Here is a 16,842-nt window from a genome sequence, read left to right on the forward strand (position 1 = left end):
AACACTTATAGCCTTCTGAAATATTGTTGAAGTTTTGTTGTCACCCAGAAATTAAAAGTATTCTGGAAGCCTGTCTCAGCCACTTACAAGAAAGAAACTAAAACAGCAGCTACAATAGTCATACTGGAGCTATAATCCTTGGCTATTGAAAATAGACTTTGTGATCTGACTCACGTATGATGGCTTCATGGTAGTTACGCATATGTGAGGTGTCTTCACTATTGCCTCTATTTTAAAGCAAACACAAATGCTGAAAATCCTACCAAAGAAGGAGTCTTTTTGAAGGACCTGTGAAATTCAAAGCATTAAAGATTCTCCCGTCTCCTTTCCAGTGATTCTTAACCTTTTGCCTGAGTATGCCCAGTAACCACAGGAAAACAACACAGAAAAAGTGTTGTAGCAGCCAAAAAATAATAGAGGGCCTGATGAAAAACAATGAACTCGCCTCTATTGGCATCAGCCTGTGGCCTGACTTAGCTGATGTGGTATTGTGCTTACCTGGAAGAATAGGCTGACCCTGCTGTAAAACAGGAAGCTCCGTAGATATTTCCCCATCAGCCTGGTCCCAGGCCAGCCATCGATGTGCGGGGAAAGAAAACTGCTCCCCTGAGAAAAGGTTCAGCAACTGCACCTAAACAGCACCAAGAATTGCAATTTAAGTTGCTGATCTCAGTCCAGATAGAACAGAACATGTGATGTGTGGGATGCTGTTGAAATCTGTGCAGGTAGATCTCTGTGGCACGATCACAAAACCATGGGTTTGGGGCATTTCTCCTCCCAGAATATAACTGCCCCCAATCTGACTTTTCACTCAGTCAGATTCAAAAGTGCAGGGCAGAGTAACTCAAGTGCAGTCAAGAAACAGGGTTTATCAGCTCAGGCGCCGTCCCACAAAATATAGCTATGTTGTTCCAGCTGGTATATCCACATGGGCTGGCACTAGGTGGCATGGCTTACCAAACATGGAAGTTCTCACTGGGAAGCTTGGCAATGCTTGCAGTTCTATTCCTTTAACTTTTTTTTTTTTTATCAGAACAGGAATTAAAGGAACAGCTTTTGATTCTTCAACACTGCTTGTGACATAAATAAACCAGGAAAGTGCTAGCCCCAACACCAGCCTGCCCCACACAATTTTCTTCCATACCCAACTTCTAGCATATAGCAGCAAAAGGACCATATGCACACCAGCTGAAGAAGGGAAGGAGATCTAGTTATTTTGTACTTCAAAGTACTCCTTAGTAAGGACCTCAGAGGCTGTTGATATATTAGAATAGTCCCTGATTACACTAATTTATACTAGTAGCTACACTAGATTTTGGACCAGCAGAGAGAAGCAAAGACACTTCTACCTGTAGTTTCACTCCTGCTCTGCACTTTGCAGAATCTAATCTCCTTAATTTGAATATTGAACAAATTCAGAATTACTGGAAACATTTTTGTCTCTTTTACCACTTGAATACTAAACTTAAAAGAAAGAGATTAATCTTGTCTGAAAAACCTGGCACATCTCGGCCTGTCAACATCTACTGATGGATCTTGAAAAGGGAGCTTGGATTAGCGAAGCAGCACTTTTGTGGACATTTTCAGGCCTGATACAATCTCAGTAGAGAGACAGACACAGAAACCATGGGATACTGATGGAGGACTAGCATACCTAACTACCAGAAAAGCTCTGCAGTTGTAGAGCACTCTCTCTTAATTTCAGATCTTCCAGAAAAATGTAGGTTTCCCAAGGAACAATGATAAGTGTCTGATGAGCCCGCTGTAGGTTGTTTCTCTTCCATGAAGTCAATCAGTCACCAGTGGCTATACTCCTTTGACTCTCTACCATACAAAATGCTAGGTAACTTGTAGAGTGTGTTTGGTTGAATGGATTTCTTTTCCTCGACTTTCTGCCTAAAGTTGCAAAGAGGGAATGACCTAACCCTGGCCGATAAATCACTCCGTAAAAACTGTGCCTGACTGAGATTTGGTAAGGAGACAATTAAAATCCATAAGCCAATAATAATCAATGGAACACACTGAAGTGTTGAATCCTTCTTTTAAAATTTTACTGTTGATTTCAATTAATATATGCTAGCTGGGAAGTGAGAAAGGGAATAATAACTTCTCATTTTTTCTTTCCTTTTTTTGTCAGACTTCTTCAATCTCTCAATTTAAATGGGAGTCATACAAAGCGGGCAGTGCAGCCTCTATTCACAGAGGATGGTGTACAAAAAACATGCAAAGGTCCATTTGTTGAGTCAGGTTTTATGATAACCAAAACTTCTAATACCAAGATTAAGCATACAAATGAACCTTTTCTATAAGAGAAAACCCACTGTTCTATTCTAGCTTCTCAACTCAGAAACACTTTAGAAATTGCTGGTAATCTGTCCCTCTGTTTCACAAGACAAAGCTATGAGGTATTTTCCAGCCTTTCACTGCTTCCACACACACATTTATGAAAAGAAATAGCAAGGAACAGAAGAAAAAAGTATCTTAAATGATATTCTGACTCCAGCATTCCCCAAAACACAGCACAGCTGGAAAACAAATACCTAGGCTTTATAACCAGGCAATCCTCACCTGAATTGAAAGAGATATAATCCCTATAATTCTAGCATGAAACCTCTTAGACAGAATGATACTACCAGTGACATAGTATTTCAATGTAGACATGCATTGGCTAGAGGTATGAACTCACAGGATCTTGCCTAAACTTCAGTTAACACTGCCCAGACCTTACTTAGTCTTCTTTCTGAGTCTCAGTCCCAGATGAAAACAACTAGTTAAAGCATCAAATGGCCACGGAGTTTGAACATGTCTCAGTGAATATTTAACTTCAGTGAACACTTTGCATTACATAGGTCTAGATTTACTCTGAAGTACCATTATACAATGAGTTTACCAGAAGCTTCTAAAGCCCTTCATAAACTGCTGTCTCTTAACTGAAGGATAAGAAACTCTGGCACAAAAAGGGAAGTGTTTCAGGTATGCATAGCATATCATTGGCATACATAGTACATCACGATGTCAAGGATAAAAGTCAGATCCTTTCATTCCCAGTCCAGAAACCTATATACTATGCTTCACGACTGAAGCTTGAAACAGAACTAGCTGATTCTCTTTGCTTTATTATCTTTGCTTTACCTGCATCAAGATCTTTTTTAAATAAGGAGGGAGAAGAACCTGTTATTGTCTTTTTCTCCTCAGAGACACAGAACTAGAAACATTTGCAGTGTAGCTCTGGTGCTGTGCATAAGGACCCAGCATCAGCCACAGATTTGAGGAGGACTTGGCTAGACTGAGTTCAATGACTTCCTGGGTTTCAGCAAACTCTAGACACTCTGTAGCATATAAAGACTGTAGAAGACTCAGCCTACAGCAGCCAACTTAAGCAGTCTTTCTTGCTGCCTAGCCACACGTTTTTAAAGAAACAATGTACAGCTCTCACTAAACTGCAAATAGCCAAGACATACCATTGTAAGCTGCCTTAATTCCACACAAAAACACTCCTTCATAAATAATCTCTTAAATGAAGCTGCAAGCATTTGATGAGGTTAATATACTTATGCCAGGGATTTTTTCTGACTCATATTTTGACCCCACTGTCATAGTGACTGCTTCTGGAAAGATAAAATTCTTTGTCACCGCTTTTACCTCTTCACAGTGCCAGGCAGGGGAGTTTCCTGCATTCGTATGTCCTATGCGTATTTTGTAGAGATGTCCTATGTTTCCAGTAATAACCTGTAAAAGAAACACAACTGATGAAACACAGAACATTTGTCAAAAAGAAAAGGCAAGCAACAGAAATTCATTTACTAACTGTCAGGTGACATTTTTGTATAGAGGAATTAAATATTCTGATATTTAAACAAGTGTTTCCAAAATATTTGCATTAGAAGCTTGGCTCTTTTAAAGGACAACCCTTAAAAAACCTGTTGGCCTGCCAATCCCATTTAAACGGCTTCAGGATGCTGTTGTAGCTATTTTGTTCACCACTGAATATTTGCCTCAGTGGGAGACGAATACAGACTGTGTGTATGACTAAAAAGCAAAAGTGTCTTGACCCTAAAACCTGGCTCAGTTCAGCATCTATACCACTGACCTGCTACAAAATGATTTCTGTTGCCCAAGCACCTCCCACATACCTCTGAGTTTCTCCCTACCCCTCCAGGAGGGTATGCCCTACAATTTTGGAAACAATTGTGTTCAGCTTTGATGTTTCTTTTTACAAATCATTTCAGTTAAATCAACTCAAAAAAGCTGTATTTGAAAGATTAGCTCTTGGGCAGGCTGGATGAGTGTGTCCAGTACAGATAACAAGGTGCTGAGGGAATAACTTTGTGTGAAGATTATTCAAACAACTAGTTATGAACTTAAGTGTAGAAATAGAAAGCTTATCTTCAAGGAACTGGAAACACACCATGAGTGTCTTCCCTCCTTGCTGTATCATTTTTTTTCTTATTAGGTAGGCTGGATTTGCTGTTCTTCTGTTATTTTCTGTAGAATTCATCTTCATGTTTTCATTTACAGTGTAGAGGTGGGTGTAAACTGAGTTCCCTGTACCATGAACTCCCCTGATCTCAGTGTTATAAAGAGACAGAGCAGTGAGGACAGACCAGAGTTAATTGAGATCTAGCATACGGCACAAGCAGAGCAGCTTTTCTCTTTCCATACGTTTCAGAGTAGGCACTCTGTAATTGTATTCAGTGCTATGGATACTCACCTAAGAGGGGAATCCTAGGTCCCAAACCAGGGACTGCCTCCATATTTTGCTTTTAAAAGTCATTGGAGGTGAAATTAATTGCAATAATGGCAGCAGGAAACAGAGCCAACAACATCTATTGTGAAGATGGTATTTTTATCTGTCAGGCACCTGGTTACTTATTTTATCTACTGCTTTCAATCTTATATCTGGGTTTTTTTTGATATCACAGATGGAGAATGGCATACTGTCAGAGGTGCTGGATTCTTCTGAGAAACTCCGTCAGGCTGAAGAGGGCTAAGAACTGCATTTCCTACATCCCAAGCAGCTATGAGGTTATTGTGAGAAAGGTGAGCTCTTCATCAATGCTGCCATTAAATACCTTTTCTCAGAAGGGGACTTGCTATGCTGGATACTAACAATGGAAGGACCTGTTTCTTATATGGCCCTATAGCTGGCACCTGATAGAGACACCCACTGACAATCCCATATACACACTCAAGCTATGCAGCTTTTGATAAGAGACCTATTCTGGCTCACTTAAATCACCATGCCACAAGACTGATGGGGGAGAAATTTGCTTGTGTAACTGGGAGCAGAAGCAGCTTCAGATAGACAGACTTTATTACAGGTATAAAAATTGCTGTTATTTAAATAAAGCAGCAGGTGTTTAACAAAGTTAAAAATTTACTCCATACTCAATTCTTCACTTCCTCATTTCATTTTTAATATTGTAGCCCCACTTCAAATTTAAAAACTAAACAAGTATCTGTTGTCCTATATTTCTTGGTATTTTCTTGGGCACTATGTAAATTAGCCAGTAGTTCTTCTTAAACAGACAACAAATATGTTCGATCAAATCAGCTTTGGATCGGCGAGTGGGAAAGGATACTAAATTTAGTTCTACATTTAAGTCCTGTTTCTTGTTTCCAGATATGTGTACCATACAAAAAGCTGACTGTCTTTTCATCGCATAGATTTTGAAATGTCATGCAATCTGACAGGATACAAGAGGGCAACAGAATGAATATCTATTACTTACTGTGAAGATGTCTTCATTGCCTCTCTGAAATAATTTTCCCTCCTCTCCATCAAGAAAAATAGGCCCCGAACTGCTGTGATCCCCATACAATGTAATATAAACCTTTGAGCTTGTTCCTGCAGATGGTATATCACTGGTGAGGACTGACACCTTCCATTTCCTAGCTATCAAAAGATAAAAAGACTCACTGAGTTACTTAAACTGAAGATTCTTAAGCAAAATGCATTTCAGTAATCAAAATTCTAAATAATATCATGTCAATGAATACTGAAATACGTATTTCACAAAATTGCAGCAGACAAATATTGAGTTTGCTATGTTAGGCATGCAAAAATCAAGAAATGTCAGGTTGCATTCACATCTTTTACTCTGCATATGCCATACGACAAAGTCAAATTTGCATCAACGTAGATCACTTTTCAAACACAGTTTTGAAATATTGTATTAAATTGTATTAGATATGGCTTTCTGTTTACTTAGGATATATCAGCATATTCTTGCATTGCAATGTTGGCATTATACCCCGAGATACCAATACTCTTTCCATGGTTAATTTTCATAATCATCAAGAGCAAGTATATGGATTTAGGCTTTGGTTTAGTGGAAGCTGAGTGTCAATGGCGTGGAATTAAGGGAAATGGTATCACTGAGGGGTGGCTGATAACAGGAAGGAATATCAAGAGAACACCCTCACTCCTAATGTTTCTAACTAGCTGATACTCATCTCAAATGGTATATATTTAAGCACCCCCAAGCTTGCTAAGATAATTTTGTACCACTGATTAATATCACTGTTTCTTAAAGGAGAACTTCCTTTAAAGTACAGCAGCAGTAATAAAGGGCCTTACTGACTACAGAAGCCTCCTATCATCTAATGACTCATCTATGCTACACATTTTACCTGTATTACTGACTTTTCCCGCCATCACAGTATCTTTGATCCTGTCTGCTCTGGCTAAAACACTAAGAAATAATATAGTGATGATGAGTGAGCTCATCATGATATGATGAATTTTGTGTTTATTGACTATTTGAGATACTTAAAACAGATCTGTGTGTCTTAAACCCCGGGCAATAAGCTATCCTGCAGTTCTGTTGTGAGGTTCAGTGAAACCACTTTTGTTTTGAGTGTCACTCAATATTTTCAGCGTTAGCCATGGGCATTTTCTTAAAGGAGTCAGTGGATGTTGATCATGACACATATATAGAATTATGCTGCAGCAGAACATTATTTGAGGACTAGTGAAACCAATGATTTGAGGAATTTGCATTTAGTTTTCTGTGGCATTCTGGAAAAAATAAGGTAGGATTAATATTTTTCCTTGCTTATGTGTAGCGACGTCCAAAAAGAAAAGTTATTTAAGAAATTTATAATTAGGCTGACCTAGGTGTGGTGCATGTCAGTTTCTTTGGATCTAGGAAATAAGTGAGTTGAGAATATACGTCCTCCATGCCACTTAGCAGTTATTTTTGAATAATTAATACTGCTTTTAATAAAAGGCAGAAAACAAGGCACGGTAAAGGCACATTATGAAATCTAACATATTAATGAGACCTGATGGTAGAATCTGTAAGTCTTGTTTGTGTCTTGCTATAACCATTGGGCTATACCTGCTGAGGAAATTTTTACTTCTGTGTCGCCATTGTGCTTTGTGTGTACAACACACATTCCTTGGGAAATGCAGTATTGTAGAATCCGTAACTATTAAAATAGATATTCTCTCCCATACTTTGAGGGGAGAGACAGGGAGACGTTAACATAATGCTTGTTTCACCTTTGAGGACAAACCTCAAGACCTTGAAATTCTACAGCAGTGTTCTGAGGTTTACTCATTTTTTTGAAAAATGCTTGTAGGTCCATGACCTGAGTAGAAAGTGTGAAAATTTTGAAAGACAGAGACAGAATCTAAGAGAATTTATATTGTTTAAGAGCAGGCATCTAAAATATATTATTATCATGAGAAATTTGGAGTATACACCACTACTCAATTTTAAAGAGATACTCTTAAAGCAGCACTTTTCTGAAACTACTGTGAACGTGCAGCCGTAGTACCAATGCTTCTTAAGTAATTATATTTTCATTATTAAATAATAAATTGCCAAACAGCTACTCTTACCAACAGATTAAACAGATTAAAGAGAAATGTCTTATGCATTTCAGAAATGACAACCAATAAGTATTACTAAGTATTGCTTGTATACACTCAAATTGAGGAGCCTAACACTTCTGAGAAATCAGTCATTTCTCATTAGTTTTTATACACTTTTATACACTTTTAGATATGCAAACCCATGTCATCCAGCTTTCTATATATCACAGTAGAAATAATAGTGTTTACTACAGATCACTGTGTGCAATGGGTTCTTCTCCAATACACTGTTTTCAGTCTTTTGGAGCCTTTCCAGTTAATAGTTTCCAGTCTTCACCTCTACCCATACGTGAATATTCACTGCAAAGTCAGTAGAAGACCTGTTTGACCATTTTTTTCAGGTCAAGGGTAGTAAAGATACCAAGTAAATTCTCCATTATGTAACTGGTTTTTTATATAAGCCTGCCATGCGCTGGCAATGACATCTGTTTGAAAATTCAATTGTGAGATATTGCTGAAAGAAAAAAAGAAAAAAAAAAAAAACCAGAAAATACTGTATTTAGAAGAAATGCTAGTCTTGACTGTTATTGAATAAGATTTCTGTATGATTAATATTTTTTTAAATCCCTCAATATTTATATTGGTTCACAGTAAAATTAGTCCAGAATGCCTTTGATTTAAAAATAGCAAATTTTCAAAACTAAGGGAAGAGGTTAAGGAAGTCAATTGAATTGAAAAGCGAGGTACAGCAAAAGAAAATAAAACAAATGAGTAAAAAGGTTATTTAACCATACACAAAAGAGAATAAGCAAAGAAGGACTATATACACTATGTGCTGAATCTGAGAACACAAACTAAGTATGCCTTTACAATAAAGTGAAAACTGCCTCTTCTTTTTTTTTTTTTTTTTTTTAATACGAACGGTGACATACAGTGATTGGGAAATGTCAGCACTGTTGACAAGTCAGCACTGTTGACAAGAATGGGCTATAGAATGGGAAATTTAAAATGGAAAATCAAAATGGGATGAAGAGTGCACTGAGAGACTAAAACCCATGTATCTTACATCAAAGCAATACTAGGTAATGTTTTTGAACAAATTTTAAATGAATGGACAGTTTTCTCCAGATATATACAGCTAAACAGAAAAAAAGATTATCAGCACCAGTTTACTGCAGATACATGGCACAAGGTATCCAGACTTGCATTGTTCAAGTACCTGATCTCCTCCGTGATGATGATAATTCATCTTTGTAGACAAGGAAATTACAGTAGCTCTAATCTATCCAAGCATTATATGAGAAATTAGTAGATAAAATGGAGAAGTGGATTAGTGCAAGACTGTAAAGTAACAAAATAACCAGCTAAATGGGAAATTATACGTTTGTGCAGAAATAAGAAGTATTAATTTATAGGGTTACTAGTAAGTTTCTCAGGAATCAGTGCTGGAATTTATCTGGATTTCATATTTTCATCAATATACTGCATAAAGTGGGTAATTTCTGTAACACAGTCACTAAGATTTGTCAAAATATAAGAGGATCAGAAAATCCAGAATAGTAGAAAAGGGATAATATATAACAGCATAAAGTGCAAGGAAATGCATTTTAAAAACACTACCAAAACTTAATGCTATGAACAGGGAATTTATCACTTTAAAAAAATAGAGGAGTGAGTCATGGATGTGACTGTAAGATGCACCAGGAGAGAGATTTCTAAGTTGAGAAATTTTACTGTCAGTGTTCCAGAGTTCAGAGAGACAATCTTTTAAATACTGCATAAAGTTCTGGTAACCATATTCAAAAGAAGATTTATTGAAACTAGAAAAGGTCCTGAGAAGACAACCGTGATGATTAGAGGAAATGGAGAAAATGTTTATGTAGGAGAAAAAGTTGAGAGAATGTCTGATTTTGTTGATAGATACCAAGGAAGAAAAAGATGTATCTAAGTAAATGACAATGATGGCTTTGGGACACGTATATAAACTAACTGTGACTAGGCTTAGGACAGAAATTAGAAAACAGTTAAGGCAGACATCAGAAGAAGGACTCAAGCTCTAGAACATCCCTCCAGTGGAAGCTGTAATGACTATAGATAACAAGTTTTAAAATGAGATTTAGTACTTAAATGAAATTACTTACCTAATTGTGTGGTTTCTTTCCAGCAGGGGGCTAAACTAGATAAGCTGAAACTGCCTGGGTCTGTGATCTGTAGTTATGTTGGCTGTTTCTTTTTTAATTATGGCAAGACAAAAAATGAATTCCTTCTAGAAGAATGGCAGAATCTATATAAAGCCCTTGAATGCCTGCTGAATAGTTTTCTATCCTGTTCTTTACACATTATTTAATATGTTTGTCACTTCCAAGTATATTTTATTTATAGAAAGACTCTATGCCTTTTGCAGTTAATTTGCAGAATTAAGCTACCTATATAAAGTAGCTCATATTACTCCTCATGGTGTTTTTCCCTCTGCCAAACAGTATGTTGCTCTATTCACCAGCATGGTGAGGTTCTCTCTTCAGCCTTCTCTAATCTTACCTAATGAAAGCAATTTTGTTTTATCTGCATATCTCAGCCACTTAATATTCTATATCTTCCCTGAACCATTAATGAATATATAAACCCTATGACAGTATGGTACATCTCACTGTCAACCTTTTGTCCTGCTCTGAGGTGACCATTTTATTCCTTCACTTTCAGTCAATGTACTGAAATCAGAAGCAAGTCTTTCAGTTAGTGTAACAATCATTTCACCACTTGCTGTGGTCTCTGCTAATTGTAACCTCAAGCAGTACCTCACATCTCACCTTTTGAGTGCTTAGTTTGCTGAGTAACCCTATAATAAGCATCTGATTAAAGGTTCTTGAACCTTGATCTGAAAAAGTTAAGGTGCTGTGAATGCAGCACAGGGTGCTGTGAATCCAGCAGAAGGACTGCAAGTGATGGAGACGTATATATAGCTGTTAATTTGCCTATCTAACATTTAGACATTATTTACAGCATAGAAGCCTGGTACTCAGAATGCTTTATGGTATTTAGTTGGATCCTATTAATTTTGAGCTTCATTTTCCAAACATAGGTTTTATTTCTGTATTGACATGTGAAAGGATGAAAAAATACCATTGAGACTCTTCACTTGGAGCAGTTCTAAAACATGCGAAGGAAGACACCAAAAAATGTGGAGATGGAGGGAAGAACATCAGAACCAAGGCCAGCATAGGAAATAACACACAGCTATTTGGTGTGAAACGCATTAGACGATGTAGATGCTTTAGGGTTGTAATGTTAGTTTATTACATAGAATACACTGCTTCAAACAACAGAAACGTCTAAGTTACTTATGGGGAAATATATCTGCCACTGGACTCCTAAAAAGAATTGAAGAGTGCTTCTAGATTTCCTACCTGTAGTACAAACCCCTTTTGCTCCAGATCCAACTTCTACTTCCCCTCCACGTGCCTTCTGTCCCACAGGGAGACAATCAAAGCCTCTGGGTCAAAAGGGATTTGTGTCAGCCTTTAATTAGGTCCCCAGTCTGGATAACCAAAGGATCATGATCCAGGGCTTATCTCAGCACGTACATGCCAGTTAGTCTAGACACAGTCTCCAAGAGTACAGAATGGCCAAATTCTCATTCTCTAACTGAAAAATAGCACCTTCCTTCTTCAGGTATATCTCTGACTTCATTGACATTGAAGCAAGGTACTATGCAGTGTTAGGGACTAAAATCTAACCAAAAAAATTAAATACTCTGCCTAATCACAATATAGAATCATAGAATCATAGAATCATTGAGGTTGGAAAAGACCTCTAAGATCATTTTCCAATTTTATATTTAAAATCATTTACTGAAAATTGTAAACCATATATAAGTGCTTACTACACACACATAATATTAAAAAATGCTGTAAACAAGTATCCAAAATAATTCTAATAACAGATTGAAAGATGCTTGGATTCTCATAATACAACATATTTACAAAAAAAAAAAAATCCAAACAAACAAAAAAGACATGGACCACCTTTAAAGTACAGAGGTTAAAGAAGAACACACAACTAAAACTTGTAGTGTATGTAGAACAACTTTAAGAGTGAACAGTGCTGCCTCAGAACAGAATATGGCAAGGGCAGTCAGGAAGTCCATTGACACACAGTGTCCCTTCTCAGTTCCTGTGGAATCCCAGCGGCAATAAATATGCTCCTTTTCTAGTATCCTCCGGGTAAAAGAGGCAAACTTCATTTGGGGTCTGGTTGATCCTATATACAGACTGAAAGATCTCTTTACTCACATAAATATTCTTAAGTTGGCCTTTAAAAACTGAAATAGCAATTTGATAATACTAATCTATATAAAATTAACGTGACTTCTGTTTCCTACTTTTCATTGTATTACAGCATTTGAGTAGTATTTCCTACTTTTCATTTCAAATTAATCATATCAGTTGATTTTGTTCTGGAAAAAGCATTTCTACTGAAAGACAATTATCAAACCCTTTCTCAAATGTCATGAAATACAGGAATCTTATCTTAGAACTCGGGCTGGTATTTCAAATTTCAGTTCTCTGTTCTAACAAGCACTAGCTTTTTCTCTACAAATGAGATGGTTGGTATATAACTGAATATCTCTGAACAGATAACACTCCAGGGAAAAACTGGTTTTTAACCAAGAAATCACTTAGAAGAACAGCTTTTCTTCCTATGTTGGTTCCCATAAAAATCTAAGTAATTATATGTATTTCAGCAATGATATACAATTGTGATTTATATTTATCTGGGTCTGGGCTGTATTCACATTGGGACTTTTATTGGGTGTGGCATTCAGCAGTTTATTTTGTGATTTTTTTTTTTTTCCTGAATATGTTTTCACTAATCTAATGTTATAGAAATACCAAGATCTCTATTACAAGTCTTTCTCATCTTTATTGTTTCCATTGTCCATTTTCCAAAAGCAAACTACTTCTTCTTCTTCTTCCTCCTCTTCTTCTTCTCCTTCTCCTTCCTCTTCTTCTTCTTCTTCTTCTTCTTCTGTAGGAAAGGCATTTTCATTTTTCAGGTTTTCAGAGGCATTATGTTCAATGTTATTTAAAGAAGTGTCACACTTCAGAAATGTTTCAGAATGACAGGTTTCTGCTGGATCTGCCAACATGGGAGAAAATTTTTCTCCAACAATATGAATTAGGCTTATTCTTAGGATTTGGCATATTTTTGGCTTTCTGTTGGGTAGCTCACTACTTGTGCCTATCACAAGATCACTGGGTATGTGTTTGGATACATTGTTTTGACAGTGGCTGACTTCCACAGGTTTTACATTCATACCCTCTACAACATGTAACTTCCCTAAACTGCTTGTGTCTTTCAGAGTTGAAGACGCAAGTATTCCAAAGTTACTAATAAAATCTAAGGTGTTATTAGCATAAAACCTATTAAAAATATTATTGGCAATCTTATTTATACAGTTATTCTTCAGAGTCACATGATTATTTTCGTCTGTTATTAAATCTTCGCCTGACCATTGTAAATGTTCACTCTTTTTGGCCAACAAACATGGACCCAGCTGGTTCTCAATATCAGATGCCTTTTGGTAGGCATATCCTCTCTGTTCCTCATTAATCGGTGTTACTGTCACCATCAGGATGGGACAATGTTGGCCACATATAGCATGGAGTTTATCCAGAGAATCTTCTTCCTGAAGAGCACTTCTGTTAGCATTACTAACATCAGTTGGCTGAGACTGTATGGGTTCATCATTTAAAGGCTGTTCCAATGGATGCACCTTGTTATCAGGCAATCTAAATTCTCCAGTTGTAAAGGCTGGAAAATTGGTATCAGCCTGTGTGGAAAGATGTGTGGAAGTAGAACCTACCATGACTGATGGTTTGATCTTTTCTTTCTTTGCTGCAGGAAGGGCAGTGATCTTACCATTGCGGCTAGGTTTGCTTTTTATACTTAAGTCATCCTGAAAGGGGTCTGAATCACTATTATGAGGTATATTGAAGTAGTTGCAAAAATTTTCAGAAGGTTTAGCCATGTCTTCAAGTTCTGAAGAAGAGATTTCATTGAGGACTGGGTACTGATTCAGATTGCCAAAGTGCGAGTATGGAACATCATCACTGTTAGTATCAAGGACTGTGTCTGTTGATGTTGTATCCAAATTACCATACATTCCAATCCGTTCAGGTGGTGATCTTCTTATCAAATGATTCTCTTTGAGAAGCCATTTGCCTTTGTCTATCAATATTCCTTCATCTTCATTAGCTTGTACGCTAGGTTGACAGTGTTGCTCTGGAGATTCCCCTGAACGGTCATTAGTATGACTTGTCTCTTCTCTGTTAAGAGTAGGTTGTGGTGTTGGTAAAGAAGTATTTTCTCTTCTTGATATAATGTCATGTTTGTTTCTGTTTACTGGAAGTCCTTGTGATGGTAGTGAAGAATGTAACAATTTCTCTGCAGAACAAGACCTAGGTTCTTGAGAAAAAGAAATGCTTTTTTCCACCACTGCAGAGTGGAATTCTTCAGTATCCTTTTGAAATACTTTCAACATACAAGGAAATCCTTTGTGAAAGTCAGGCTTAAATGAAGCTTCCGTCTTGCCATAAAGTCGTTCAATAGTTCTTTTTACATAGCCGGTATTATAATGTTTTTCAAGTACTGCTTCCTCCCCGCTGTCATTGGTCAAATCACTGGATGCTCTAAAGTTATAATCACTCTCTTCAGTATCTGGTCTATAATCTGACCAGTCTGAAGTAGCAGGACTTTTTAGGCATTTTTTTAATTGAGCGGTGTCCGAACACGTTTTATTCTCCAGTTCTTCTACTTGCAATTTCTGTTCTCCTTCGCTCATATCACATTCTGTAATTTGCTTTGATTCATAACAAAATGATAATGGAGAGACTGTAGATAATCTCTCAGAGGTTTCCTCACAAGTTTCTGCATCTTCCTTGTCTTCCTGTACAGAATAATCCTCATTATTATATTCTATAGAGGTTTCAGCAACTAGTTTAAGTTCGTTATTTGGGTTTTTGTCATTACCTGCTGACTTTGGATCAACTTTCTCATCTTCACTTTTATCAGTAGTTACATGTATAATATCTTTTTCACCTTCTAACTCAGAAGTATCCTGATCTAAAACACGATTTTTATCATTAAAAGTTATACTATGAACTGTTGAGTTAGGTTCTACTGAAGTTCCTGACTCTTCATCAATGAATGAGGTATCAGTGTTTTTATCTTGAGATTTTTTATATAGGCTATCAGGCATTTCTTCATTTCTTTCAGGTGGCTCTATAGCTGATGCAAGGCTACAGGTATTTGAATTAGTATTGGCATATTGACCATCTAGCTGTGTTTTGGGAGCACTCAAGTCTAAAGTCTCTGTTTCTCTACAAAGATCTTTCTGTATATCAAAACAATTTTCTAATTCACCAGTCAATTTTAGAGCTTCTTCAGAATTTACACTGTCCTTTGGAATACCAGGCTCAACTGATTTTTCATTTTCATGCAAATGTTTACCATTATGAATTTCAGATACGGGCATATTCTCATGGCAATGTACGGAGTCCTGCTTTTTGAGTTCCCTCCCAAAGTGTGATAAGTTGTTTTCTGTTGATTGCCGAAAATGTGAGAAGGCAGCCTTCAGTTCATCAACTTTTTCTATGACTGTAGTTTGTTTCAGAAGTTGTAACTGTGTAAATATTTCAGAACAGCTACAGGTAGTTTTTTGCATATCATCATTGATTGTTCCAATCAAACTCTCTTTCAGATTCAGTACAAGTAGCCAAGCTAGGATGACATTGGAGGAAGAACCAAAAGCTGAAGGAGAAAGATCTGAAAGGCTGCAAGCTTTTCCTATACATCCACTATGTTCTTTCTGAAGACCAAGCAAAGTTGATTGTAGTTCATGCAGCAACATGCTAGACATGCAATTATTCTGAACATCAATTCCCATTTCCTCATTGACAATTGCACAATCAACTTGAACAGCAACTTCAGACTTTTTTCTTTGACGTGGGTTGGTATCTTGAATATCAACTTCTGACTTTTTTTTATCATTGTCATGTGTTTCATGAAACAAGTGTAGCTTACCATCATGATGAAGTTCTGACTTTAGTGAATACTTGGCTTCTTCTACTATATTTGTATTAGCATGAATCAAAGAGTCAGTTTGTTTTTCACCTGAATCCTTGGCTGATTCTTCTAAAGTTCCCAATTCACAAATAGGCTTTAATGTTTTTTTGGTTAGATTATGTTCAACCAGATGGTTTTTTCCAGTCACATACACTTTATTTGTGATAAATCTTATTTGTTTATCTATAGAAGCATCAGTATTTTCTTTAGGAAAATGACAGACATTGCTATTCTCTACATTCCCTTCTTTTTTATTTATAGGGGGTAAGACAGAATTTGGTAACAAGTTTTTCAGCCAAGTTTGGACATAGTTTTCAAGTGAATGCTCAACAACCTCCTCTTGAAAATCCTCCTGGTTTAAAGCCTCTACTGTAATGGCTCTCTCTGACATACTCAACTTCTTTGCACCTTTACTTAGATTTTTCTTCATCCCCTTTTGCTTTTTCTCTTTCTTTGATGACAATTTTTCCAAAATATTATTTTCCTTTTCTTTTTCAAAGTTAAGATTCTTTGGCACTTCTGACAATGGTTTTGAAATCGCTGATGAGTTATGTGTGTGTTCAAAAGAATTGGTTGTGAGATGTGTGCCTTCTTTCTCAGTACTCAGTGTATCCTGACTATGTTCAGATTCATTGTTTGAATCAAGAGTCATTAGACCATCTTCACTCTTTGCAGATGAAACGACACTATTTTTTTTGCCTGACTTCAATTTTACCTTGGCCAACTGGTTGTTATTACTTCTTGTTTTTTTATTAGATGATAATCCATTTTGTTCCACTGAATCCTGGTGATAGAATTCATCTTCAGGACATATGCTTTTGTCTGAATTGACAGACCCATCATTGTTTTTTACAAAAAATTCCATTCCTTTTTTCTGAGGCATTTCAGAATAATTA

General features: G+C 36.7%; 1 protein-coding gene across 1 annotated transcript in view; it reads right to left on the reverse strand.

Annotated features, from left to right (window-relative positions):
* The window catches only part of RP1 (RP1 axonemal microtubule associated), a 184,009-nt gene that overhangs the window by 160,568 nt on the left and 6,599 nt on the right, over positions 1-16,842 (reverse strand). Inside the window, exons 3-5 of the mRNA XM_076328953.1 lie at positions 5,733-5,896; positions 3,643-3,729; positions 499-631 (exon numbers count right to left, since the gene is read on the reverse strand). Coding sequence (XP_076185068.1) covers positions 499-631; positions 3,643-3,729; positions 5,733-5,896 — 384 coding nt within the window. The remainder of the gene's footprint in view (positions 1-498; positions 632-3,642; positions 3,730-5,732; positions 5,897-16,842) is intronic.

This window comes from Aptenodytes patagonicus, chromosome 2 (assembly GCF_965638725.1).
Source record: "Aptenodytes patagonicus chromosome 2, bAptPat1.pri.cur, whole genome shotgun sequence".
Classification (NCBI taxonomy): domain Eukaryota; kingdom Metazoa; phylum Chordata; class Aves; order Sphenisciformes; family Spheniscidae; genus Aptenodytes; species Aptenodytes patagonicus.